Source organism: Calypte anna, chromosome 1 (assembly GCF_003957555.1).
Source record: "Calypte anna isolate BGI_N300 chromosome 1, bCalAnn1_v1.p, whole genome shotgun sequence".
Classification (NCBI taxonomy): Eukaryota; Metazoa; Chordata; class Aves; order Apodiformes; family Trochilidae; genus Calypte; species Calypte anna.
This window is the reverse complement of record NC_044244.1, coordinates 44,593,577-44,616,261: the sequence shown is the minus strand read 5'-3', so window position 1 is coordinate 44,616,261 and position 22,685 is coordinate 44,593,577. Positions and strand designations below refer to the sequence as shown.

The following is a 22,685-nucleotide window of genomic DNA, read 5'->3' as shown; positions in this document are numbered from 1 at the left end:
TGTAGTCATATTTGAAACATTTTATATAATTCTTTGATAGATGAGTTACAATATAACTGTTTTTCATAGTGCTGAAAATACCATTATCTGGAGTAGAGGAAATTGATTTTAATGAAGTCTAATATTAGCTTTCCTTAAGATTGTCTTAATATCAGGAAGAAGGCTTCCTTAGAATTTATAGCAACCTCATTCCTTTATCTACTTTAACTTTAAAAACATGTATCTTCTGAAACTTGTGTCAGTGGAGCACAGACTAATTTATAAGGCACAAAAAAACCAAACAAAACACAAATAAGCTAAAAAAAAAAAAAAAGCAAACAAAACCTGCAGAAACAAAGCCAACCCAGAACCCAAACCAGCACTAGTCTACTATTCCCGAAGTGACAGAAATGGATGTAAATATAAAGATTTTTGTAGCCTTGTTTGCCCTTTAAATGCAAGTTACTACAAAGACCTCAGGAAGAGGTCTTGCTTAACTTAAATGGGCTTTGGATCAAATAAACGGGAGCTGGTGCAAAGCAGCATTGCAGAAGCATATGGGAAAAACTATGAACATTTATTTAGTGCCATTGAAAGCATGGACATTATACATTATCCATGTGCTTTGTAGAGCATGATTGATTTCTTGAATTGTTTTGCTACAGTTTAACCAGATTGTAACTTTCCAACATCTTTATTTCCCTTCTGATGCATTTTGGGGACTGCATTTTCAGCTGAGCCACTGCCCCTAGGTGCCCTTTTCATTCTCCAAATGAAGCAGTTTCTGTCAATTCCAGCCACCTATCTGTTGTCTTGTTAGAGCAGGTTTACTTCCCTACCTACTGCTCCAAATCAAAAAATCTTGCATCAGAGTTGGAGCATCTGTTAGGTCAGGAGAAAGAAGCAAACAATATATTCTGCCCTTCTCATTTTTTTCCTATTTCTTGCAGAGTGTAGCAGAAACTCAGTCTATGGTTTGATAAATATTTGATAAATATCTGTTATGACTAGTTTGGGAAGATGTAATGCAGTAGGTGAACTAGACAAAGTCCTTCCAGTCATATTTTTTGTTAATTTCATGAGGTGATTCACAACTGCTTCAGAGCCTTGACTCTGGTTTGCTTTGTCATTTGTTCTGTGGTTTAATAACCTGTGTACAGTCAACCAGGTGCAATGATTCCAGGCCCCAGTCCAATTACATGTGCTAACATATTCTCAGATGAAATCTCAGGAAAGATTTATGAGTAAAGATTTCCAGGTATTCTCACTGGAGCTGAAGAAGGTATTCCATTATGTTTCCCTTTTTTTTTTTTTTTTTAATAGAAAGAAGATTAGGGCTTTATTCCTGCTGAAATCCTAGTATATCTTGGCACACTTTGCATTCTCAAGCCTCAGGCTCTTCTGCAAATTTAAAATAGTAATTATGGTAAAGAGATGATAGGACAGCTTATATTACCATTACATTTTATACTTATAAACTAGCAATCGATTTCTAAGAATCCATTTAACGGCCTTACTCTCTTCTGAGTTGATAGTACTCTTATTGTTCTTATTGTTTCTAATGTAGACTTTGTTATTGTGATCAGAGTAATCATCTTAACCCTCTACAGATGCTGCTGTGGTGTCAGCGAGTGATTAGCAGATAGAACCAAGACATAGTAGGTCAAACAAACTAGACAAAAAATAATTGCTGGAACAGGTTGCATTTGGTTCCATCTATTGGGCCAGTATTCAGAAATCCTATTTCTAAGACAGATTGTAGGAACTGGCAAAACAAGTGATTGCTTATTTTGTCTAAATGGGGAATAAAAGTACAAGTTGCTCTAACACCACACAACCACACACAGCTTCCACAACGTTTTCCTGCTTTCTAGTTGCACAGCCTTGCACTGCTGCTGTCTGATTCCACCGATGGAGGAGTTGGCACATCATCCCTGTTTCCTCCCAGAGTTGGGCAATAGTTTGACACAAGCTTTTTGTGTGTGTGTCTGTGTGCAGTTGGACCATTTAAGTATGATTCATGATGTCTGCTCACAGAAAGCTGGCTCATGTGCTGAAGGCTCAGTTCTGGGGTCAGTTTGCAATGCCCTGTGAGCTGCTTATAGCAGCTGCTCTGCAGGAGCAATTATGTGTGATATAGATTATTGTGAACCCTGATGCATGAGGCTTCTGGACTGGTTATATCTAATGGATGAACTTCTCAAGCCAGATAAAATCACTGCTCAGGTGAGCAAGAAAACTGAGGCAATTCTCTGCTATCTGCAGCTGGAAAGCCATGGAGCTGAATGAGTTGCAAGAGAAAGGTGGTAGCTTGCACACTGGCTGAAAGGACCAAAAAAAAAAAAAAAAAAAAGTTTATGAGAAGAGAGTGTTTCAGCTTCCAAAGGTGAATTGGCAAGCCACTTTCTTCAGCCTCGTCAGTATCCTCAACCTAATTGCCCACCAGTGCTTCTCTTTGGCTATGCAAATTTCTCCTCAGTCTGCCAGATAGGAGGAGTCTCAATTCCAGGAGTCCAGAGAAGTGAAAATGACTTCTCCAGCAGAAATTATGGCTTCCTGTGATAGAGATGTGTGTACTGGGGAGTGCCAAAAGGCAACGATGAGGGTGCCAGAGTCATAAAGACTGAATGGCAGGAATATTACATCTTCATTGCTGGAGCCCTGCTTAAAGCCATCCTGTCTAGTCCCAAACTTGTTCTCTCTGGCTCCCTCTGGCTACACTTTGTTACCTTTCCCCTTTGCAGTAATTCCTCACGTGCTTTGTAATCTATCTCTCAAAATTTGCTCTGCTATTACAACCACATTTTGCTGTTCACAAGTGCAAGGGCAAACCAAATTATTCTATTTTGCCTATGCTTCTGTGTCTGTTGTTACAACAGAATGCCTTGATCTTTCCTAGGATGTGCTCAGAAACTCAGTATAAGTAATAAAAAATAATAATTGCAGTTGCTTTGTGATCTTGCATGAGTCACCTTGTCTAGAAGCCAGAGAGGTTACTTAGTTCATCAGAATAAATTACAGTCAGTCTCACTGAGTGGATGGAAATGTCTTGAGGATCTCTGCTAAAACTTGCTGCTATAGTTTGGTAATTTGCCAGTTTTGTTTCTGCTAAGTAAGTGTTAGAAATGTTTCACCCAGAACAGTGTTTAAAAATTTTGGGTATGTCAAATGAATTACACCTGCTCCAGCTGCTCAACCTAGTGCTTGTGGTCTGGTAGTTTCAGTGCAGTGGAAATAACCACAGCCAAAGACTACTTGGGAAGGCATTGGCAAAATTTGTTGGCAAGAGTAGGACAAAATATGCACTTGCCTTCTGCACCAATCTAGCACAGCTCTCTAGGGTAAGAAAGCTAGGAATGGAGTGATGAGAGTTACAGCTCTGGCTGCTGTCAGCTCCAAAACCACTTAAGGCTATTGCAAAGGCTGGGTAGAATAAGCATTAAACTGACATCTTGGCTAAGGGCACCAGAATGTCTTGCTACAGCTTTGGCTAAAATTTACACTGACCAACACATCATTTTTAATTTGCCCTAGGTCATAATTGACAAGTTCTATTTCGATCAAATGATTCATTTTAGTTCCAGGAGGTCACAAGATATCTTCTTTGCTTGGGCTGGGTAAAGCTTGGCTCTGGAAGAAGCTATGGTGGAATCAGCAGGCACTTTTCAGATGAGGGGCTGTTCAAAAAAGTGCACCTGATACCCACATTGCCTGCTTATAGGTGTTAATGCTGCTATACAAGCCCTAAATATCCACAGCATCCAGCAGGCTTCCCCACCACTTTTTTTTGCCTACCACAGGCAGGGCAGTTTTGTTCTTCCTGTTTCTTACTGGAATGCCCTGGGCTGGGTCCTAGGCACATAAAACTCATACATATTGTATTGCTACATCATGCAGAGTTTGCAGGGCTGGAACTGTGTCTTTTCCATTTTCCTTTTGGCACCAGGGGCTGAACTGCTGCACTCAGTAGATGGTGTACCCCATCTATTTCTTTTTCTTATCTCCTTTTTGTTCTTTATCTCCTTTTTTATCCCTTTTGTTTCCGTGTTTACCAGTTTCCCTCCAGTTTAGTGGTTTTATTATGCAGCAGAGTCAGAAGGTGCTTGAGAGCACACTGATAAACAAAGCATGCAAACACAAACCTGGTTGAAAATTGCCCTTTGTATTGACAGTACAAACAGTGGAGATCTGGATAGGGGTTAATGCCAATCCCTAATGCATCCTTAATTCTGCTTTCAAGGCTGGGGGAATGTTGACAAAGGAAAGAAATTAATTGCCATTTATAATGGTCATAGGTGTTACTGTGGTAGCCTGCAATAATTTTTTAATTGGTGGTATTAAAGTAATCAATATCGATGCTTATCAGTACTCCTGGTATTAGTCACCCTCCCTTGCTCTGTTCACTTGAGCAGCACCAAAATATGCTGGAGCAGGGCCTTGGGCTAAGTTAAGCTAAAGAGTATGGGCCAGGTGAGTTGTTATGGTGGGGGCCTTACCATTCAGGGACCAAGAAGAGGTTGAGGATACTGGGACACTGTGGGAGAGAGTACTCCAAGGGTGGGTTCTCCAGCTGCAATCTTCCCCCCCCCCCCGTGCCTCTGGATAGAAAAAAAACCCAGACTGAATATATTGCAGTGCTTGATGGTGCCTTGACATAAAAAGCATTGGGATTCTAAAAGATTCAGGAGGTTTTGCACACTGTTAAATTGCACTACTCACTGTTTGGTAACAAGAGGGAGAAAAAATACAATGGGGCAAGATTGTGGGGCAAGAGCCTTAAGAAAGTAAAAGCCAAAAACCCAATAAATCTTAAATGCATGTAGTGAAAACTTAACAGTGTTATAAGGATCAGGAAATATGCCTTTTTGTCTGTTTTTTGATTGCTACCCTACTGTTATGTGCAGTTTAGCCTGTATTTCAGGTTTTCTGCAGGGTGTTCCTGTTATCTGCAGGAAGTGTTATGGGTCAGGTGTTGTACCTGTCATTCAATGAGTGAATGAAAGCTGGTTTCCCTAAATGCTGAAAGAGGGCTCTTTGTTCAGAGTGCACAGCTCCAGGAAGCTCTGTGGTCCAGAAACAATTTGCTTCCTTTCTGGGTAAGCATCATTGCTACCTACTTTTCTAGGCTTTTTACCTTTGAGTGACTCAACCTGAAATCCACTCCAATGCTTTCTCTTTGTGACTGCAGCAGGTCCTCAATCCTCAGGGCTGTGAGCTAAGCAGAAATCAGCATACTGATGGGAGTTCTAGGGGCTGAGACTCCATATGATAATTCTGGTCCCCAGGCCAGTTTATTGTAAGGAAAATTACTTTATTGAAAATGACCTGAGATGAGACAGTCTTCACCTCAAGGGGAGGCAGTAGGACTTCTTTAGACGCAATGATTCTGTTCAGAGATAAAGCCAAGGATATAGCTGTATTCTGAATCCTTGCTTAAGCCCCATCTACATCCAACTCCTGCCTAGGTGTTTTTCTTGCATTGTAAATAATTGCAAAAAACTCCTTCGAAACTTTTGTTTTGGCTCCTGCTCTTCTGTAATACCTTCTTTTGCAGAGCATTTGATAAGGGTTTTCAGGTAAAATTGATTTTTAATTTCAGGACATCATTAAGCAGAACTTTTCCCATTGGAGCATTTGCTGTCAGCAGGCTAAAGGATACTCAAAAGAGTTAAGAGTAGGACTAATTGTTGTTTCATCAGATTATGTATGAGTTTAGCCAGGCTAATGCACTGTAATATCTAGGCATATAATTGGGGATAGTTTGGAACGAGCTTTTAGTGATTCACGTGCTCTACATTAGTTTCACATCTAAGCCATTAAGAAAAAAAACAAAAAACAACAAAACAAAACCCACACCAGAAACCAACAACAAAGCACCCCAAACGAAAACTAACAAACCAATAAAATAGGTCTTTGTTCATTAAAGACATCTTGAAAATCAGGTTGTTTACAAAGAGAGGGGTGTGTGTTCCGTTTCAAAAGCTTGGGACTAATTTTTCTCATTTTGCAAAATGTGTGCTGAGCTTGAGAAGTCAAAGTCAACAATGTCTCTTGCAGAACTAGCTTTTTAGTGCATGTGCAAATTATTTAACAGTATTTTGAAGTACCTGTTTTCTGGTCTGTTCTATCTGTGCCCAACCTCCAGAAGTAAGATTTCACTTGGGGGGCTGTAATGCTTTCTGAGTCGAGTTAGGAAGAAGAATGGAGCTCTGAGTGCAAATCTTTGTTGAATTCACCTCTGCCTCTCTGACCAGCACTGTTTAAATGCTCAGGTGGCATTGAAAGAGAATGGAGAGGTTGGATCAAGACTCTGATCAAGACTTCTGGTATAAGCAGTACTGTGTATATGTGTGTGCATACACAGTATAAATAGTTTGCCAGCTACTTAGAGGTAACTGCTTTAACCATTCAGTCATCAGGTGTCCTGCAGATGAAATGTAGTGAAATGAGGCAACCAGGTGCCACTAATTACCAGGTAGTGGGCATGAGCTTGTGTTAAGCCCACCTGTGCCTGATTAGGGCAGGCCCTAACTGCACATGAGCCCCCTAATTGGCCCCCTTTTATTGGCCTCGCCCTAATCAGGCACAGGTGGGCTTAACACAAGCTCATGCCCACTACCTGGTAATTAGTGGCACCTGGTTGCCTCATTTCACTACAATGAAATATTCCATTTGTTCATGATTAGTGATGCAGAATATTTTTAAAATCAGACTGACTTCATTATTATTTATACACTTCATTTTTGCATTTGTATTTCTTCAGGCCTCAGACTTGATTATCACCCCAGCTACAACCTTCAAGGAAAAGCCAGACCCCAGTGGTTTGGTATTTGGAGCTGTGTTCACTGATAATATGCTGACAATTGAATGGTCCTTGGCTTCAGGATGGGAGAAGCCTTATATTAAGCCACTTGAGAACCTATCATTGCATCCAGCCTCCTCATCTCTGCATTATGCTGTAGAAGTAAGTACTGAATTAATTTTGAAGCTGCTGTTTTATTTCATTAGCTTTTGAAGCCATAATTTTGTAATGCAAGGACTATTACTGTCTGTTGTGGTTTAACCCAGCAGGCAGATAACCACACAGCTGTTAGCTCACTCCTCTGCTGTGAGATAGGGGAGAAAATTGGAGAAAAGGTAAAATTCAGTTTAATAAGATAGAAAAGGAGAGGAAAAATATTAATAATGATAAAGGAATATACAAAACAACAATGCACAATGCAGTCACTCACCCCTTGTTGACCCATACCCAGCAAGTCCCTGAGAAGCTGCCATCAAGACCCAGCCAAGTCCCCCCAGGTTTTATTGTTCATCAGGATGTCATATGGTATGGAATAACCCTTTGGCCAGTTTGGGTCAGCACTCATGGCTGTTGAGCCCTCTCACCTTCTTGTCCAACCCTGGTCTCTTGGCTGGCAGTATCAGAAACTGAAAAGTCTATGACTTAGAGCAAGCACTGCTCAGCAACAACTCAAACATCAGTGTCTTACCAACAGTATTCACATTCTAAATCCAAAAACCAGTGCTATAGCTACTAAGAAATAAACTCAATCCCAACCAAAGCCAGGACACTGTCTTAAATTTATTAGTATTGAGTTACATTTTTGTTTGTTAATTGGTGTATTCCAGAATAATTCCATGTGGATTCTGGCTCACTTAACTTTATACCCTAGTGAAGATGAAGCTTTTCTTGTGTGGAGACAAATGAATTTGAGAAAGGATTCTAGGTCACCAGCAGTGGATCAGTCCAACTACTGTCTCTGATATAACTTAATGAACCACTGGATAAGACCATGTGAGGTTCCAAGAGTAGCTTTAATTTGAGGACCAATCATGCACTTTCTAGAAGTTATTTTAAGCTGTTTTAAAGGTTCATAGAGGTTCATAGCTTGGATTGCAGGACAGACTAGACAGATGCTTGTTTGCAACTCCCTGCAAGCCTGGAGAGCTCCAAACTGAATCTGATGCATTCAGCACATGCAAGTGTATTAAAACAGAGAATGTACAGCAAGGCATTTTGGAAAGTGAAATGTTAAGTTGGAAACCAGCGTGGTTAAGTTTCTGTGCTTAGTTGCTTACTGGGTAAAGCTGACTTTTGTGTCTCCAGAGCAGCCTTGGCTATACTTGCATCTGTGAGAGTGTAGGTGTAGGGTGCACATGCTGAAATGGAAGCCTGCTTGTGCTTCTTTTATTATTTCTTTAAATTTTTTTCTTTTATTTTCTTTTTTCTTCTTTTTTTTTTTTCTTTTTTTTTTTTTTTCCCTTCTCACTAGTATAAGGGAAGGATCAAGCTTTTCCCTGTTTGTTGCCCCTGAGTTCCTACCTTCACCATTATTTTATTGATGCTGTTCCTTCTCCATCTAGTTACCAAGCCTCCAAAGGTCCTGTGTAAGCTCCAACAGGTCCCTGTGACTAAGGCTGCAGCTTTTGATCTGCCCAAGAAGTAAGAAACCACGCTGGACTCCCAAATCTATATTTCACTCTTAGTAGCTTATTGCCTTAATGCTCGGCCTCTGGCCCAGTCTGAAATAATTGTTAATATGAATATGCTCTTATTTTTTTCCCATTTTTTTTTTTTAATTCTTTTACCCTTATTGCATCACGTTTCCTCTAGCCAAGAGGACAGACAGACGAGAATCTGGTGCCAATGCTGGTGCTCAATGAATACACAGTGGGTATAGTAAAAATGATGAATTTGGCATTTCCTTCCCTTTCTCCTTGCCCTCCATGATGCAGTGTAATAGTCTGGATCTGCTGCACTCCAGATCCAGCTCCTGTGATGTACAGATGTCAGATGATTTTGTTTGCATACCACTGTAGCAACCAACCATCAAGCAACCACAGCAGTTGCTTTTATTCAAGTAGAACATTTCTGGAACACATCACTGTCTCCCTTTTTAATGAGTGAAAGGTTTTAATAAGCTCTGGAAGGTTAAAAGAATTTCTTTTTGGATAAAAAGACTTAACAGCTTGAGAAGGCTTTGTGTTTCAGTAATGATGTGATTCTTACTTCTCTCAAACCATTGATGGAATCTTAGTAGTAACATTCCTTCCTCTTCCCTCTCATTAAAAGTTCTGTGAATGTGTTTGGGAGAAGGGTGGGGGGGAAACAACTGTTCTGTGATAAGAAAGTAGCATTACAGAAACATGATGTTAGTTAGAACCTGGTCCAATAAAAAATCACATTGAAGTACCAGTCATATCACCAGCTATGCCATCCTTTATTAAAGACAGAATTTTTTCATATACCTACAGTGTCTATCCTAGGAACAGTTTCTTTTTCAAAACTAGGTACAAAACTTTTAATAAGGTTGGCATTGCCATAGAAGTAAGATAAATTTTCAGGCAAGAAGTTCTGGGTTCTAATTCTGGTTCTGCTACGTAGTTGGCAGGTAGCCTAAGGAAAATTGCCGGGATTCCTGCAATCCAGTTACAACCCAATTAAAATTTGTCATGTGGAAGGATCTAACTCTGTCATGGGACTGCACAAAAGCTTTCTAAACATTGCATTTCACTGATCCTTATTAAATTCCATATAATTTTCTTGTAATAATGAAATCTTGAGTACTGTATTAAATTTACCTGTAAAACAAATACAGGATTCTTTTTTTCCCCAAATAAAGTCCTTCATAGGACTGCATAAGTCTACCCACATAGAATGCATTTCCAGCCAGCTGCTTTGGAACAGTCAAGAGTAGAAGTCCAAGGAGTCTGACAGCAGTGATGCATTTAAGCTCACAGAATTTATGCTAAAATTAAATCTACAAAGAAGTTCTCTAGAAAATATGTTCTAAAATTCTGAATGATTGTCTATAAGCATAAGTAATCATTTAATACTTAATCTAAATAATTCCTGTATGTATCAATGTGGTCTTATATAACCCATCTGTTTTCTGTCTATAACTGGAAATTATCAAACTGTAACTGAGAACAGCTGTCAGTATTTTGTGGGCTTAAATTTTTTTGCTGGGGTTAGGAGATGTTGTAGAGCATTATGCTGTGAGGGCACTGGTAGGATAGGAGTTTCTGCTAAATTGATTGTCAACAACAGTCATCTGCAGTTTGATGGAATAATTGTGACTAATTTAAGATTAGTATAAATTATAGATTAAATAGTATCAGTGTAAGGCTGATGAATCTGTCTTTAATGCCAGCTAAAGCCCCTTCCACAGCATATGGGTATACAGAGGAAGTGAATTAACAAGTTTTTGCTACTACTACAGCAAGAACTGCTGTAGAATTCCTTTAATGATCTTACTCTGTGCTTCTCACCAAAATGTGTTTTGGACAGAGCCCTAAAAATGATTACTGTATATAATTGTATAGCTTTTTTTCTATAAGATACAATGATGTTTTGGCTCAGCCTCTTATCTTATATTCTGGATATGAGGGAATTGTTAAGTCAAACACATGCTACAAATTTTAATTGTTGTAACTAAATTATGAAAAAACCCAATAATAAAAAAGGTTATCTGTAAGTTCCCTGACAGAGAAAGATACATCTGAAGCCTAGGAAGATGATCTTTGTAATATAAACTTCATAATATTACCTCACAGGAGTGTGTTGCAAGGATTAACTAGTTAGCATTTATACGTTGAGAACTGTGAGCAGTAAAGCAAAGCTCTTTTATTTCCAAAGGGTGTGTTCTGCTTTTGCATAGATCATCATGGGATACCATGTCTCAATTATTATTATTATTATTATTTCTGTTCCCTCCTCTTTGGTTTGCTAGTTGTTTGAAGGAATGAAGGCTTACCGAGGAGTGGATGGTAAAATCCGTCTGTTCCGTCCAACCCTCAACATGGACAGGATGGCACGATCAGCAAGAAGAGCAACTCTGCCAGTACGTAGCCAAAGCATCTCACTCTCCTCAAGTCAGAGTGTATTTCCATTTTCAGAGTGCAAATCTCTGTAGTTACAGTAGTGTAACATTTGTCAAACACTCTTAACTCCTGAATAGTTCAGGTAAACTTTGTTAAAAGATCTTACTCGCTGAACTGTCTTAAATACATTTTTCTGTTAAATAACAGTGTTTTGCTTTCTTTGTTGTCTTCCTACTGCCTCAGCTGTATGCAGTCTGTTTCAAAGGTGGGAGCTATTTGCATGCAGACAGCTGATGAGATGTTCTGGATCTCATGTTCCTCCTCTTCCTAGTTCCACTCCAGTTACATCCTTCAGCTCTGAGTGCCTCGGTTTTGGTCATGCTAGCAACATAACACTGCTTTTAGCAGTTTTATGTTGGCCAGTGAATTTCCTCCCATGCTTATGAGCTTTATTACTGTAAGAACTTTGAAACTTTGTAGAGCTGGGAGGTTTGATGGGCTCCTTGGAGTTATAACCCAAAGCACTCTTCTGCAGAAGACATGGTATAGCTTGCAGCATGCCAAAGTAAAGGTGTTGGATACAGAAGGAGTTTTCTGTGTGCTTTGGAGGCAGGAATGGTCAATGGCTTTATCTCAGCAGGATATTCTGTAGAACCAGGAGGGTATTCAGGATACTGTGTGAAAATGCACAGTGGTAAAGACTGGAATCTTAAATTCTGTAAGAAATTAGCTCATGGAAGATGATGCAGTCCTATGAACCTCTATAGATTGTCACTATAATGAATCTGATGAAGTGTACACCTTAGCATACAGGTCTATAAAGACCACAGTGTTCAGGCTATATTTCTCCACTTGCCTTTCTCCTTTTGCTTTTCCTTCCCAGTCTTTTGACCAGAATGAGCTGCTAGAGTGCATCCGGAAACTTGTGGAAGTGGAAAAGGAGTGGGTCCCATACTCAACCACTGCCAGCCTGTATATCCGTCCTACCTTAATTGGAACTGAGGTGTGAAACATTTTTTTCCCTTCTTAATTTTTTCGTGTTTAAACATGAGCCAAAATCTTCCATCCGCAAAGGGAAATGTGCAGCAGTCACTAAGCGGTATAGGGGCATCTTCTGTAGCTCTATTTCACACATTTCTGTTGATCATACCACCACCTAGTGGACACATTGATTCAGATCACAGAAAACAAACATTAAGTTTCCTAGTGGTAACAGCAAAATTTAAATTAACTTAGGTTTTGTACTGAGAGGATAATTATTTGTGACATGGTATTGTGTGCCTTTAAATACTAACAATTGTGAGAAAATGTGAGAAATTTGCTGTGTAGATTTTGTGATTTCATCTCTCGCTTCCATCCTGACCTTTATGTGGATGTTTCAGAAGATTCTCAGTAAATCAATTTGACTCTTCTGAGAGAGACTTTTAGCAGAACTAAGAACAAATTCTTGTGTCAATTCATTATAGAACCCAGATACACGTGACCCTATCAAAGACTTCTTAGCAACTAGGTATTTGTATGTACTCTGTGAGTTTCATGTGGGTATCAAGCCTGTAGAATTTATAAAGGGAATTAGAAACAAGGAGTTTATTTTAATTGAAACTTTAAGAGGTTTTTTAGCAGTGATAAGAGAGAAAAATATAATGGTAGAGCATAGGATAAGGTAGGTAATGAATGTATGGTTCCCAATTAGGCAAGATACTCTTCATCTGTAAGAAACTACCATACATTATCATTATACATTTCACATGTTTTTTCAATTATTTTAATGCTTGTAAACTAGTCATATTTTCAGATGGAAGAATCTTCACTCAGTGACTGTAAAGTATTAATATTAAAAATTGATTCTTTCCCTCTGTTTTTGTTTTTTGGAAATTTTTGGCAGTTGAACTTTGTTTCAGGTTAGCCAGCACATGTGACCATTTTGCCATGTCATATTGTCCCCTGTTTTCATGTCCTGCTTATCATTTATGAAGCAGCGCAATTAAGAAACTCAGTCAGCATGATCTTTTTAATGACTGTATAAGAATTGGGAAAATTATCAAGATATTGCTTAGTTAATCTTTCTCTTTCTAGAAGTTTTGCTGAAACACTACAGTAGACAGAAATCAGAAGAACCCTCTCATCAAGGCTTATTTCACAGTAGTTGCATTATTACACTATTATTTCCCTCCCATCTCCCAGTTGAGCTGCATGTGGTTTGTGCACAGTGTTTTACTTAGAGCTGTGGTCCTATTTAAGTTCAACTATTTTTTTTTTCAGTGGAAACCTAATCTTTGAAATCAAGAGAGTTTGGATGTTCAGTGTTGCCTTCTTATCTTAGTCATTCTATGATTCTTTCAGCCCTAAAGCTTTGCAAAAAATCCCACAGTAAAACCACAGAATTCAAACTTTGACTAGTGACAGACTTCCCACCTCCACCATTAAGTACTGATGGTGATGATTTGAAGTGTGAGAAGCCATCTCTCAGGAGGAAGGGGCTGATACATACCAGGTGATGGTTGTATGAACCATTTTCCATGCAGATCACTTGAGCTTGTCACACAGTCATTCACAGAGCCAGCACTCACCTCTACCAATGCCAGTTTCAAGTGGCATGGGTACCTGTCATCACTAACCTGTCTGAGTGGTTCCTCCTCTGTTGGTGTTGTTAGCAATGGTCCTTGCCACTCCTTCCTGTTGAAGGCTTTGCAGGCATCTGCTGTGATTAATACATAAAATTATATAGAATCTTGTTAAGCTAATTTCTGAATTATCAAAAGCTTGAAATAATTTGAGATTATATCTATATATAATTAGATATAGATATATATAGAATACATTGAGAAATGAAACAACTGTAAATGAATGGTGATAGGAAAAAAAGCAAGATTCATTTACATTGCTTGGAAAGGGGGAAGTTAGAGAAATATTTTAATTTCATTGCAGCACTTTTCCTTGTCTTAGTAAGAGCACTCTTGTGCTGCAGGTCCTCTGAAAGCAGCCAGTTGTGCAGCATCTCACTTTGCACTAAAGCGTACCAGTAACTTTAGATTTGTTTACATTCCTTAATTTCAGCCTTCCCTTGGAGTGAAGAAGCCAACTAGAGCCCTACTGTATGTCATACTGAGCCCTGTGGGCCCTTACTTTGCAAGTGGAAGCTTTAATCCAATATCCTTATGGGCAGATCCAAAATATGTAAGAGCCTGGAAAGGAGGAACAGGGGACTGCAAACTGGGAGGGTAAGAAAATCCAATTCTGCATTTTCTACATAAGCTTGCAAAGGAGATTTGGTTTTTAGTGAAGTATCTAATCCATTAGAAGCAGAGGTTTTAAATGTAGCAGTTAATGTACTATAACAAAGGTTTCAAAATTGTGCCTTGCAAATATTATTATACAATTCAGTAGCAAGTTTTTGTTTGGCTATTACAGCCAAATGGATTATTTACAGAGACAATTTTGCAGCATCTGAAGCTGAGGAACTGTACATGGAACGTGTCCATGTAACACTTTGGCTGCTCCCCTGGCAGAAGATGACACTAAACACATCACTGCTGTGATGCAGCACAGTCTGGCAGCCTGCTGCCTGCTGGGCAGTGAGCAGCATTGACTGCTGACCTCCATTCTCAGCAGAGTGTCCTGACAAACCATCTGCAGTTAGACAGGGGAGCCTGGGTGTGTAAGGGAAAGCAGGAGACAAATATGTGCATTGACTTGATCACAGTCTGACAGTTGTCTGCTGAACTAGGCCAAAGCACCAGGGAAGTAGAAACATGATTTTTAGTATCCAAGTACTTAATGTGTCGAATGAGGTTGCTTTAAGTCTTGACTGGAGCAAGCAACTTGGATGTGGCTAAGTAAAGAACTTGATCGTACAACCCTGGTCTTTGGCATAAACAAAGCTTATTGTCTACCTGTGAGATACTGTTCTAGTCAGGAAGTTACCAGTTGTCATGTGCTGCTCAACTGAGCAGAATAATCAAAGGGCAAAAAACCAGTTTTCCTTCATTCAGTCTGATCTGAGACCTTTACTCTTTCTTTGTGAGTTTCTGCTTAGTTTTAGAAGTGTATTGTTTCCTGTCCATCCTTCATCCATCAGCTGTGAAAAAAAAGATAGTCTGGAGTCACTACTGACTTGATTTGTGCCCAGAGAGCTTAACTCCAGTGTGGTTAACACTTTGGAGCTGCTGACTTTGGGTCTTGATAGTTGTTGAATATCAGAAAAAGGCTATTCCCTTCTTGAAAGTAGCAGCAAACACACACTCTTTAGTCAGGTTCACTCTGTAGGCAGCATTTTAGGAAAATATTTCCTTCTCAAGAACATGGAATTTATCAAGGCCTAACTGCAGCTCCTGAAGTTATTAATTCTGTGAATGACTTTTACTAGGAAAGAAATAATTTACTTCTGATTTTTGTGTTTTAAGAGGTTCATCTAACATGTATCTGTTCATGTAATAGATGAGATTAGGTAGATAGTTTTGGTTTGCTTTTATTAAAACTCTGAGCTAAATAGGAATTGTTGCTCTCTCTCCAGGATGCCATGTGCTAAAGAAATATAAATGCTTTCCTAAGGTATCTAATTGCAGTGTTTAAAGTGTCCAAAAAAATGGAACAAGAGGTATTTTTAAAACAATTTGGGTGGGTATGTTTGAGCTGTTGATTCTGTTCAGCCCTTCAAAGTTTTTGTGTTGTAGGTACAAATGATCTAGTAAAGCACTGGTAAAGTACTTGTAATGAAATATTCCAGGGCCAAACAGTGATTGTGCAGAGCACTTGCTCAGTAGGTAAATGTGCACGCATCCCAGCATAGAAATGAGAAAATATTCAACCAGATACTCATGACTGTTTATTTTCCCCTCTTGTTTCTGGAAGGAATTATGGTTCTTCTATTTATGCCCAGCAAGAAGCCGTGGAGTTTGGCTGCCAGCAGGTTTTGTGGCTATATGGAGAGGATCACCAAATAACTGAAGTTGGAACAATGAATCTGTTTCTCTTCTGGATAAATGAAGATGGAGGTATAGTAACACAAAACATGGAAACTTGAATAGAGTAGGCAGGTAGGACTGTAATCCATAAAATGTTTATTAGAGTGCAGATCACAAACTTTTAAATTAAGATGATTTAACAAAGGAAATGTCTGTTCTCTGATAGGTGAGTTACAGTGTTGTGAAAGAGATGATTCTGGAGCAAAGCAAACAGTACTCACAGCTTGCTGGTAACATACTAAATTGTTGAGCTTGTTTATGGGCTCAGAAGGGTAGCCAAGCTATATATATGTTCACATTACAGGTTTGCTGTCAACTCTAGCAGTATGTTTAATCTTGAAGAAGGTGTTGGGTCAGAAAGAGTGCAATCACACTAAAAACACTATGTGGCTGTGTGACTCTTCAGACTCTGTGGCTTTAGACACGAGTGGTTCCCATCATCACTTTCTGGCAAGTCAAATGTTCCCAGAGCATAACCAAAAGTATTTCAGTGTCCAATTGATGAAGAACTCAGCACTTTCTTTGAAGAATCTGAAGTTCTGTCTAGTGGAGACAGAGAGAACCTGTCAGTCAGCCTTCCACATCACTAATGCTCAAATGGTGCTTTCAAGGTATACTGTCTTTCTCAAAAACATTTTACCTCTTTGTACCCAGTCATCTCTGAGTGATGCACACACTGATTAGAAAATTACCTAGTTAATGAGCATCCAGCTGTTAAGGCATCTCAAAAACACCCACTGGGCATGCAAGTATTCAGTGCTTGAGAAGTGGTAGCTGGACCTGAGAACATGAAGTCAAATGACTCTGTCCTTAAAGGATTGAGCCGATGTATAAAGTGAAATAAAGTGAATAAAAAGACACCTGACTTTCATGAGTGCTGGCCTTCTGTGAAAATTGTTATTGAATTTTTAAGTGGTAGCGTTCAGACTCTGATTTCGTCATAGTACCATGAGGGACCTTGAAAATTGACATTTTTCTGACAGTGCTCAGCTGCAGTACAGAGGCAGCATTCTGTGGGGACAGCAGTGTGCTTTGGGTAGTGTCGAGTAATGGGAATCCAGCTACCTGACTCCCATCTCCTGTTTCATTACTTTTTTTTTTTTTTTCCTGCAAAATCTTTACCACTTTTGTAAGAAAAGAGATATTCCTTCATCGCTGAATCTGCGAAGCCTTGTAAAAAACTTATAAATATGAGAAATCTTGCTATTGTCATTGCTGTAGAAGCAGTAGATTTGTCAGTGTAGATAGATGTCCAAATCTAAGCCTCGTGTAACTTGGCTGAAGAGACACAAAAATAGATTTTGGCTCATTCTGCCCAGGGAAAGGACACTGAAGGAAGGACATAATTAGAATTCAATGTTCTCATTGTACTTAAACCAGGAATATGCTGGAATTATCCAGCTGCAGCACTGCACCGTTCCAAAGATCTGCCAATCACTGTGTTACCAGTGCACTACTGAATAGCACTATTGTGAGGTGGCCGTAGAAAACAACTTGTAATTCATGCCACCCAAGCTAACTGCATGCAGGCAAACCTGCCGTTTCACACGACATGGTCATTAGCATCATTAGAGCATTTTGCTGTCTCCCGGTGTGTTGATTGCTGTCTAATTAATGATATCTTTGGTTGACAGTCACTCTTGCTGCCAATGTGTGTCATCACATACCTGCCTATGGCTTTACATTGTTGTTTAAAAAGTGCTTGCCATTATGTTTTGTCACCTCACAGAGAATACTTACTTAGGCTGTGGTTTTGTTTTGTTATGCAAATTCTGCAGCTGAGAGAGTGATCTAACATAAAAATAGTGAGGAAGAAGTTGTAGATCATCATCAAAAGGAAAATGCCCTTCTTTGTGCATTCAGAGGTCACTGCAGGGTAGTCTGAACTGCTCTCCTTGCTGTATAAGAAATCAAAGACCCAGCCTGGTAAAGCTTAGACTAAAGGACATCTGTGCTTCCAATGAGAGTGGGCTTTTCTTCCAAGCATTGCTGTGCGTTTGCAGTTAAAGCATTGTGACTAAACATGACATGTTGTCTCGGGTGGCAGGAGGAACCTGGTAAAATCTTTCATTTGTTACACTGAGGAGGGAGTACGTGAGCAAACAACTCACTCTCTAATAAAATAACAGGACATGCTCTATCCTGGTTTTGTACACCCACTGCTGCTCTGGCTGAGGCTTTTAACATGACCAAATCTGGATACCTGCTGTTGTATAAATAGAGGAGTGTGATATTTCATTCGTCAAATAGTATTTGCGGTTTATGTTCAGAAAGTGAAAAAATTGATCACTCTACAGGCCCTTCCACCTGCTGTTTCAGAGCACATCATAATCCCAGGAGGCTGTTAGCATCAAAACACGTTTCCTTTAATAATATCTGTTCTAGGATATAAGCTTGACTTTATGGAAAACTTTAAATTTGAACATATGTCCAACCTGAAGATTTCTATTTATGAAATCTGTGTGCAATTTCTGAGAATTCAATTTCTTGAGAATTGTTTGGAACCATCTGGGCTCTAGTTCTAGCTTTAATGTTAAGGTATTGTGAACAGCATTCAAGCATTAATAAATTTTTTTTTTTTTTGCTGCTATTAAAATGGGGATTAATATTTCAAAATAGCTTAAATAAATTAAAGTTAAATCTTAAAAGATTGTCTGGAACAGTCTGGTAAACTATCAGGCAAGTTTGCCTAGTGTTCTTTAGAAAGAAGATTATTTGTGCTGCAGAAGTAACTTGAACGAGTAGACTGCTAACAAAATAAGGATTTTTACCTCTGCTGTAATAGAAAGCCATAGCAGTAGCATGGAGGGAAGAACAGCAGAAGAGTGAGAAAGCAGATGAAGAAAAGGAGTAGAAAGTAACTGAGGAAAGTAGATCTACAAAGAGGTGAAGACAGAGTGATTGCATGAGGGAAGAATAGAAAAAAAGCCTGAAGGGAATAAGGAGAAAGAAACAGAAAGGTCTAGAAAAAAAGTGGGAAAAGAAGTAAGCTATCAGTAACAGTGAAATCAGGGTTTCCTGGGTTCTCCTTGAACCTGACATTCCCTGAATATCTGATATAATTTTGTTAAAATATATTTTGCTGAAGTTCTTGGCATTGTTAGAGTGTGACTTGTACTGAAGTCGTACCACGTTTGGAATCTTATCTACTATATGTTCATAAATGCAGATATGTAAAAATTGAAGCTGTATAATATGAAAGACCTCGTTCTAAAAATCCCTTTAGAGATGGATGGGGTTGCATTGTTGCAGCATGCCTACACCATGCCCGCTGCCATGGTGCACTGGACTGATAGCGCTACTACTACAAGAATAAGAGTAGTCAACTGAAGAGCAAGCCTGCCATTTCCCCCTGCTTTTTGCTGCTAGATGTTTTAAGGCTTCCAGCCCATCAAAATAATTCAGAAGACAAATGAAGTCTGCGAGCTCACAGTCTGTTTTTTTGGAGATGGACAAACTGGTGTCATATGGAGCCTGGTTTGGCGTCAATTCACAGAGACAATGAGCTCTTTGGCATGCCATGTTTTATAGCATTATCATCTCTGTTGGATACCAGGGGAGCAGATGTTCCTTGGGTGGCCCCAGGCTGGTAGGCATCATATGTATACTTGACAAAAGTCTGCAGAGCAGGCTGTTTAAAACATTTTGAGAGTCCCATGTCCTGTCTGCTCAGTGCTGTTTGGTGGCTGGTTAGGCTTGGCACCTTTTCAGACTAGCTCAAATCAGTTAATGTATGTTGTTGAGCTTAATGTATGTTGTTGGTCCTGGCCAAGATCTGTGGCAAAATCACAAAAGAGAGAACAGTATCTTGTGTACAGTTACAAACTTTTTTATTGAAGTCCACATTATTTGAAGTTCTCTGTTAGAGAAAGGGAAGCACTTGTATACGGCTGGGTCAAAAATGCAAAACATCGGGTTGTCTGTGTTCAGAATCAGGTGAGCCCTTTAGCTCATGGGAAATGTTTAAGTCCTCTGCTTTCGATAGTTGTGCCAGAATTATGACCAGACAGGCATCATGATTAGGAGTGATGCTAGAGAGACTTGACAAAAGGAAAGCTATTGTTCCTGACTATGTGAGAAATAAGAGACTCAGGAGCATGTGATAGGGTTGGGTATGACTCTATTGGTTAGTCAAACCAGAGCAGCCTGTTCTAGAGCAGCTTTATTTTTTTTCTATGTTTTGTCATGGAAGTTTACATGTATTACTTATGTGTGTATGAATCCTCATAAAAGATTCACAGATGCATAGAAAAGGTAGAAAAACCTTGTAGTCCAAATGAATAAATCCAGGGGTGGCTTCACTAAAAAGTAATGTTTCCCAAGAGGATGGACAATGAGTGGCAGAGCAGGAAAGAGTCCATGCTGTAGTCAGTCTGGAATTGTGCATGCACTGACTGGCAGAAGTTTGTGCACAGAATTATCTTTCTGACTGTTGAAAACAGTATTAAGCATCTGAGCTCAACCTGCTTTCTCAGTCTAGGGATGAATACCATATTTTTGCTTTCTACCCAGCTGCAAGTTTTCACAAGACCTATAAAAACATTTTTAAGCAGCTTCTTCTTTGGACTGGTTCGAGCAGGCCTGGATTCAGTGATCTTTTGCAGGAAGGGAGTAGGGAGCATAATAAAAACATGAAAATACACACCTTGCTCTTTGATGTAACGTAAGTAAAAAAAGAATCAAATCCTTTAATGGTTTGTGGATTTAATGATCAGGATAGTATCTTTATAAGATCAAGAAAGGGAATGGATTGTCACTGGAAAAATAAAATGGTTTAAAAAATAATGTAAATAGTATTACTGAAAGTCTGTGCATGTCTTTACTTCTCAGGGCAAATCTGAGACTGTCTTAAAGGAGCCTGAAAGAGTAAATGCTCAATATTCCCTGAGAGAAACTACTGAGCATGCTATATGATATTTAAAGTGATTGATCAAAATTAAAAAGATTAACTCTAGTTTGCTTAAAAGGTCAGATGGAAGAACATACAAACTTCTGTGTTGTAATTTTTTTCCATTTATCAATTACTATTTATCTACTGTTTCATTAGTTATATTAGATGAAAAGTTATCTAATATTCTTTCTCAAAAGCATCAAGAAAAAAAACCACACTAGTTGAACGATTTGAATTGTTGGTGCTTTTGAAATTTTATTAGGACTGATCTTCTTGTGTAAAGAGAAAGTTAAGGGAAGAAAGTGTGTCTAAACCAAGACAAAAGATCATTGAGGAAGTCTTCCCTCAAGACTAATTTTGCAAGATTCTCACTACTTTGCTTTTTCAGTAAATGAGCCTCAAAATTTGTGGTAATTGGTTCACATTAATGTTTCATATTAATGCTAGAAGGTAGATATACTGAACCCCATACTCCTAAATTTAGTAAAATAGTTTAAGGAAAGTCATAATCTGCTCTGGGAATATTAGGTGTGGTTTTCCTTTATGTGTCTTTATTCTGAATTTGAAGACTGAACCACTCAGTGGTTCCCAGTGGTTATACAGTGAGGAGAAAAGCCTTCTACTAGGCTTTAGCCAAGTTTATATTAATGTATGAAATGTGTTTTTTCCACACCCACTGAAATGTACTCAGAAGGTCCCAAATACTCAACAGTGAATTTGTGTACTGTGTGTTCTTGGGGAGCTGATAAATGTTACATCTTACTGGGTAGGGAATATTTCTGGTATTGTTCAGCTTCTTTCTAATTTCATGTTTGGTGTGATATCAGGAAACATTATTTTTATTGCTCTATTTTTCAACCAATGTTTTTATTTCTTCTGTGTTTGATAGAAAATGAACTGGCAACCCCACCTTTAGATGGCATCATCCTTCCAGGAGTGACAAGACAAAGCATTTTGGATCTGGCACGCAGCTGGGTGAGTGTTTTGACCCTGGCAGGAATGGTTTCAGCTATCACATTGTTACGTCAATGAAAATAAGCATTTCTGGTGTTCAGTATCAAGACATTCAACTGATCTGACCAAATCCCTCAACCTAAATGGGAGCTGAGGGCATGCTAATTCATAAATTTCCAGTAACATTCACCAGAATACCCCCACCTGTCACACAGAACAATACCAAGCTTGTTAAAATAGAGCTGTGTAGTATTTAACATGAAAATTCTTATTAAATCCACTGGTACCAGCAACTAAAAGCAAGGAAACAAACAATTATCATGCATGACCGCAGCTCTACTTCAGTCATCAGCACCCTGTTTCTTCACTTAGTTCTCATGGTTCCACCCTTATTTCTAATAACTAGCAAGGCAGCCTAAAAGTCAGCCACGGTTTTGAAGTCACCTGTCTGTTTCCAGATTCCAGTTCTGTGATGTAGCCATCCAAGTACTTACTTGAACACTTGGGACTACCTCATATCTTGAAATGCAGCAAATTGTTGACACTGCTTGTATGGTATTCAAAAGTTTTATTGTGCATCAGATAAGAAGGCAGCCAAAGACTTATCAAGCCCCATATAATGTCTTCTGGGTTTGGTGAGGCTTATTTTTAGGGAAGACTAACAGGAATAACACAGGCAGGTCTGATACTTTAAATTGATACTAACTCAGCTTCCAATCACCTGTAGGTGAAATTCAACTTGCTGTGGAGAGAGCTGGGCAGGTACTTCATATGTGTGCCACTTGTTGGCCTCCACAGAGTACTTATGCATCTTTTTTCTTATCAGTACTCCCCTGGAGCAGATATGACTGTATACCTCTCAGTCCTCTCTCCTTTACAAGATATACAGATATTCCCAGTTGATAGGGCTTGTGTGTGAGATGCCAGACTCTCACCTTAGTCCTCTTGAAGAATTAGGTGTCTTCTACTTTCACAAATACTGTTTTTTTACTGTTTATTTTTATTTTTATTCCATAAAGTCTTCTCAATCAGTTGCTATGCATTCTCCATTTGCAAAAAGTGAACCACTTCCC

At 39.0% G+C, this 22,685-nt stretch overlaps 1 protein-coding gene across 4 annotated transcripts in view; it reads left to right on the top strand.

Moving 5' to 3' along the window:
• The window catches only part of BCAT1 (branched chain amino acid transaminase 1), a 62,304-nt gene that overhangs the window by 25,810 nt on the left and 13,809 nt on the right, over nucleotides 1-22,685 (top strand). For 3 of the 4 annotated variants that reach the window (XM_030468076.1, XM_030468071.1, XM_030468072.1), the window contains exons 3-9: nucleotides 6,743-6,943; nucleotides 8,594-8,650; nucleotides 10,713-10,823; nucleotides 11,687-11,806; nucleotides 13,861-14,024; nucleotides 15,655-15,797; nucleotides 21,548-21,633. In XM_030468076.1, coding sequence (XP_030323936.1) covers nucleotides 6,743-6,943; nucleotides 8,594-8,650; nucleotides 10,713-10,823; nucleotides 11,687-11,806; nucleotides 13,861-14,024; nucleotides 15,655-15,797; nucleotides 21,548-21,633 — 882 coding nt within the window. The remainder of the gene's footprint in view (nucleotides 1-6,742; nucleotides 6,944-8,593; nucleotides 8,651-10,712; nucleotides 10,824-11,686; nucleotides 11,807-13,860; nucleotides 14,025-15,654; nucleotides 15,798-21,547; nucleotides 21,634-22,685) is intronic. The other variant, XM_030468084.1, reaches the window with a different exon arrangement.